Consider the following 6,000-nt stretch of genomic DNA (forward strand, 5'->3'; position numbering starts at 1 on the left):
AATTTAAAAATTCACACACACTCTTCCATCTGCTTCCCCACACTAATACAGATTCTCTCTCCCCATCCCCAATAAGCTCTCTAATGAGATAGATCAGAGTTTTAGTAACATGAATTTATATGTTCTGCTATCATCTTAAAAACAAAAACAAAACACTTATCTACCAGTTTTATTTCAAACAAGAAAATGATAATTCACTTAACTGCTATGTGTGGTTCCTAGATTAGGTCTAGGCAACACTAAAAAGAAGAGTTAGAAAACAACTTCTTTAACAGGAATATTTCTATTCAGGCACTGTTGCTGAGGCATGTGAAAAATACCCCCTGAATGACACTTTTTGTCAAAAGCATCGACGTGGACAGTGTTTCAACAACGCTGCTGCCGAAGCTACTGCCCCTCATTTGGGGGGATTTTATTGTGTCATTAGGAGAGTTCTCTCTGGGTGACAAACAGTTGCTACTGCAGCCGCACAGCCACACCACTGTAAGGTGCGCAGTGTAGACATAGTCTAAGTGATAGCCCAAAGTTTGAAAACCAAATCTAGTACAAAACAGACACAGGGTTCAATTCTTAGGTTTAGTACTTGTATAGGACTAGCGCAGGGGTAGGCAACCTATGGCATGCAAGCTGATTTTCAATGGCACTCACGCTGCCTACGTCCTGGCCACCGCTCTGGGGAGGCTCTGCATTTTAATTTAAAATTAAATTAAACTTCTTAAACATTTTGAAACCTTATTTACTTTACATACAATAGTTTAATTATATATTATAGAAAGGGACCTTCTAAAGAGGCTTAAATATATTACTGGCAAGCAAAACCTTAAATTAAAGTGAATAAATGAAGACTTGGCACACCACTTCTGAAAGATTGCTGGCCCCTGGACTAGAGTGTCATTATGGCTGACCTCCATAAAAATTACATTATAGGCAGATTAACTCTGAAAACTGTACCTTCTCTGCAAGTGATCAGAAAGCATACATACAAATGTTTTCTACTATCACTATCTTTTCTTGATCATTCAAGACACATTCATGAAGCCGGTGACTTAGAAAGATCTCACTTTCTACAGGATCACTTAATGGCTCAGCTGAAACAGAATGCCGTGTCACTTACGCACTTATCAACCTGTATGCCCAGGGAAAGGTTCAGAGCTCAGAGTGGTCTTTCTTTCTGTAAATATTGTCTAGCAGATAGAATTATTTTCTACATAATGTAAACTTGAAACAGCCACAGTTATGAAGATTAAGTTGCTCAAAAGCTGCTATGTCTGTCCAAGAAAGCCAGAAGCAACAAGGTATTTAACTTCATGCTTCCTTCATGGCTTCCATGTCACAAAACCTTCATTTTCCTCAAAATAACTTGTCCTCATTGTGCAAGACAACTTTAGGCAGAATACAAATTGCACCATTATTGCTCAAGGTTAAGTTTAAGATGTTACTCATCTTCTGCAGAGAAACCATAAACAATGTAGGTAAAACCCAGACTTTAAGGCAGGTCTCAGAGTCACATACCACCTAACACTGATTGCAAAAGGGAAAAAAAAAAAAAAAAAAAAAAAAAAGTCTTGAAGCTTTCCAAGTTTCAATTTAAGAAAAAAGGGTAACAAAAGTTACAAAATGTATGCAATATACTAGAAGTACTGCTTTTTTGCCTAAGAAGTAACTCAGTAAAATAAAAAAAAGAATATGCATATGGATTTTATGTATGTATGTACGTATGTACACACACTCTGTGTTCATTATTGTAATTTGCTGGGTTACAGAAAGCAGGTATATGAAGATTATGTAATTAAGCAGGTCTATGGCTGTTAATAAATATCTCATTTAGTAATGTTAAAACAAAGTACCACTACCAAACATATCACATTTGCTATTTGGAGAATTCAAGGCACAATTTTGCTATTGTCTTTAGTTCCCTAAAATCACAAAGCAGCTCCTGTAATATCCTTCACATATATTGTTCTGACAGGAGATCTACCGCAGGAGTCTGCTGGGGGAGAGAGCGAGCCCAAAGAGCCAGGTAAACATTTTAGTATGCTGTACTTATTTATAAAATGCGTATTTTGTACCGTTTGGGAACAAATATAAGGTGCTTAAGTACAAGGCACAGATTTGCAACTTAAACAGTATTTAACCTAACCAATCACTCAAGCCAGATCTGATCACATACCTGGTGTGCGTGAGCACCTAATACCAGCGTATTGCAAGCGGATGTCTAACTGAGCTAGAACAAGTGACTCTACTTCAGGAGACTCAAGAAAAAGTGTTTTTACCTTCCCTAGCTGGAACATGCAACATGTAGTTCCACCGCTGATGCGAACTCAACTCCCCTCCCCACATTTGTAAATCACATTGAAACAGTTACATTGTGACAACAAGCTTGCAGCACATAATGGATTTTCCCCGTTTCGGTTACAAAGACGGAATACCTCGGACAGGAGGCGGAAGTTTTCAGGAAAGACATTTTATCCAACTGGCCCAAGTCTTTATATCAGGGTCAAAGGGTCTGCTCCAGCCACCCAAACCCCAGATCACGAGTAGGGAACGAGAGCGAATGTTGCCAGGGCGGTCACAGCCGAGCCGGGTCCAGCACCCCCGGGCTCGCCAGACCCCCTCGGCCGGGAGCAGAGACGCTGGGGGCAGGCGGCTCCTTTCCGCGGCGGCGGGTCAGGACCGGATGTAGCGCGTGACGTGAGGCGCTCGCGGCGCTGCCCCGGGGACAGGGGCGCAGATAGCGGGTTACAAGACTGCGGGTGCAGCCGCCGGAAGGGGACGGCCGCCGGCGCGCTCGGTGCCCTTTTCACCCCGCTCCCGGAGAGCGGAGGGAGGAGCCGCTGCGGACCCCCCGGAGCCCTGCCATGGGATCGGCCCGGCCCGGCCGTTTCTCAACGGCATCAGGGGCTCCTCGCGGCTGCTCTGCGCGGGCCCGAGCCGCCGGGCTCGGCCAACAAAGGCAGGCGAGCTCCGGGCTCCGCCCGACCGGCCCCTGCGCCATGTTGTTGAAAGGAGCCGGCGGGGACCCGCGGAGCCGCCCCCCCGCCCCGTTACTCACCCGCCGCCCCCGGCAGCAGCAGCGCCGCGGCCGCCAGCCAGAGGAAGGCCCAGGGCCGCGGAGGGGCCGTTAGCTCCATGGCGCCGCCCGCTCGCGCCGAGGTTCAGCCCCCCGTCGTCCCCGCCGCCGCTTCTCAGACTCACTCGCCCTTGCGGCCACTATATAATGTAACTGACACACAGGCGCCTCCTGATTGGTCGCCCCCGCCCCTAGCCCCGCCTGCTAGGCAGCTGCAGACATTCCGAACAACAACAAGAGTCTGGAGAATACAACCGGCTCGGCGCGAGGCCAAGTGGGAGGGGCGGGGAGCGTGAAGCGGGGTGAGTGACACAGGGGAGCGTCTCCCTCTCCCTCCCCCTCCCCCTGGGCGGGCGCGCGCGCGCGCGGACAAGGGTCCGGCCAGTCTGTCCCTGCGCTGTGGGCTCGGCCGTAGGGCACGTGCGAGGGCTGGGGCGCTTTGCGCTCGGGTGGAATGTGGACGCGATAGAGCCACATCTGCCCTGTCGCTCCCTCCTGCTCACACCGACCGAGGCAGGGAGCTCGCTCCGCCTTCAGCGTGAGCCAAGGGAGCCAAAGCCGGGCCTGGTACTGGGCAGTGGAGCAGGGCCGCCGGAGTTAAGTAAGGAGGCGACAGAGATGGAGTAGGGCTGGAGGCTGCCCTGGGAACACGCTGAACAGAGAGGGGGGAGAGATTGTGCACACCCAGCAAGTAAAGCTTTCAGCGATGCTCGAGCACTCTCTAAACAGGACAGCACCCAGAGAACTTTCCCCCTAACGTAGGAAGAGCCCAGCATCATAGCAAATCAGATTTACAGAAAGCAAGGAAATTCCTGAATAAGTCCTTGCAGCCATACATCTATCACTGGGCATTCTTTTGTAAATCAAAGTACGGAAGGCACCAGGTAAGGTTACAATTAGGACCTACCAAATTCACTTCCCCATTGAACACAAAAAAAAAAAAAAAACAGTGACCTGCTCTCAGGCACACAAACTTGTCTTGAAAATGCTGCAACATCGAAGAGCTTATCTCCACTACAACCTTAAACTGAGTATTGCCATTACCTAAGGCTATGTCTACACTACAGCCTACGTCAGCATAAATGTGTGGGAATAAGCCACCCCAGCAAGTCTAACGCCAGCCCTGGTGACCCCATTAAAAAGGGGTCGTGACCCACTTTGGGGTCCCAACCCACAGTTTGTAGAAAATTGTTGATGCTCGCGACTCAATGTAGCTGGAGATGAGGGGCTTGAGGTGTGGGAAGGGCTCAGGGCTGGGGAAGAGGGTTGGGGTGAGGGCTGTGGTGTAGGGCTAGAAATGAGGGGTTCAGGGAGTGGGAGGGGGCTCTGGGCTGGGGCAGGGGTTGGGGTGCAGGAGGGGGTCAGGGCTCTGGGCTGGGGGTGCAGGTTCTGGAGTGGGGCTGGGGATGAGGGGTTTGGTGCAGGAAGGGGTTCCAGGTTTGTGGGGGCTCAGGGCTGGGGCGTGAGATTGGGGCACAGGGTTGGGGTGCGAACTTACCTCCGGCAGCTCCCAGTCAGTGGTGCAGCTGGGGTGCGGAGGCAGGCTTCCTGCCTGTCCTGGCACCATGGACTGCACTGCACCCTGGAAGCAGCCAGCAGCAGGTCCTAGCTGGAGGCGGCTCCGCGCAACTTTTGTCTGCGGGCACCACCCCCCTCAGTTCCCATTGGCCAGTTCCTGGCCAATGGTAATGTGGAGCCAGTGCTCGGGGCAGGGGCGGCGCGCAGAGCCCCATGGCCCCCCAGCCTAGAAGCCAGACCCACCGCTGGCCACTTCCGGGGCGCAGTGCGGTGTCGGAACAGGTAGGCACTAGCCTGCCTTAGCTGGGCAGCACCACCGAGGGGACTTTTAACATCCCGGTCGGTGGTGCTGACCAGAGCAACCCAGTGCCTGACATGCCACAATTCAGTACTGGATCGTGACCCTAACTTAGAAAAACGCTGAACTAGATGTCTCTTTCAAATAGCTGTTTCGGCATTCTACATTTTCTTACAAGCGCTCTAGTAGTAGGAAGCATACAAACACTCTGCACAAAATCATGACTACTTTAACAATTTAAAACTATGCACTGTTTATTCATTCCTTCTTTCCCCTTCCCCTTCTTTCATAGCAACCATCACTATAGGATATAAACATCCAAATTGATTTTTTTTTTTTGCTGAGCAAAATTCTTTGTACCCTTAATATCATTAAAGAGAAAAGTTAGCCAACATCTTTACAATCTGACATAAGTTATAATAAGCCCATTACATTCAGACAGAAACTGTACATAATGATCAAATTTGATAGTACAAAATACATTTAGTTGTCCAAATATTAGACATACATAAGGAAATGGTTGACCCTCTTTTAAAGTAATGTGTTTTGCAAAATGGACATGCAACATTACAGCTTGTTCTCACTGCAAGGTTTAGGACAATTGTTTCAGGATTTTGTCAGGACAACACCCTATCCTCCCCCATTCTATGGCTACTGCAGCACTCAAACTCCCTTTTTTCCCTCCATTATCTTCCATCCACCACTATTCCAGCACTTAACAGGTTTTCCCCTTTCACATTACTGTGGCATAAATTTTCTCATTTCTGTTCCTCTTATCCAATTTACCCATCAATCCAGTACTTCAATTCCTTCACACCATCACTGGTGTACGTAGTGGCTTTGCTTATCTACACCAAGGATTGCAGCAATGCAGCTACACCAATAGCTGTAACTGGGGCAAATCCCCAATCTAAACAAGGAGTAAGAGTGGTTGGTTGATGGGGCAAGGGCCCTGAGCCTAGTGGGCTCTTCCCATTCTACTTGGGACCCACAGCAAGGGAAAGGAGCACCAACCAGTTCTCCAATTTCCACTTAATATACATACACACACTCTCTCTCTCTCCTTACAATGAATTAACTTGCCCCCCCCCATAGAACCCAAACAAATTATGTC

The 6,000-nt window shown here is 48.9% G+C and overlaps 1 protein-coding gene across 3 annotated transcripts in view; it reads right to left on the reverse strand.

Annotated features, from left to right (window-relative positions):
• Positions 1-3,264, reverse strand: part of TGFBR1 (transforming growth factor beta receptor 1) — a 70,792-nt gene extending 67,528 nt beyond the window's left edge. The window contains exon 1 of one of the 3 annotated variants that reach the window (XM_054018677.1): positions 3,053-3,264. In XM_054018677.1, the coding sequence (XP_053874652.1) occupies positions 3,053-3,131 (79 nt within the window). In that variant the 5' untranslated portion in view covers positions 3,132-3,264. Of the gene's footprint in view, positions 1-2,429; positions 2,650-3,052 lie in introns of those variants that run through there. The other 2 variants (XM_054018674.1, XM_054018675.1) reach the window with 2 other exon arrangements.
• Between the last annotated feature and the right edge of the window lie 2,736 nt (positions 3,265-6,000).

The sequence above is a fragment of the Malaclemys terrapin genome, chromosome 2, assembly GCF_027887155.1.
Source record: "Malaclemys terrapin pileata isolate rMalTer1 chromosome 2, rMalTer1.hap1, whole genome shotgun sequence".
Lineage (NCBI taxonomy): Eukaryota > Metazoa > Chordata > Testudines > Emydidae > Malaclemys > Malaclemys terrapin.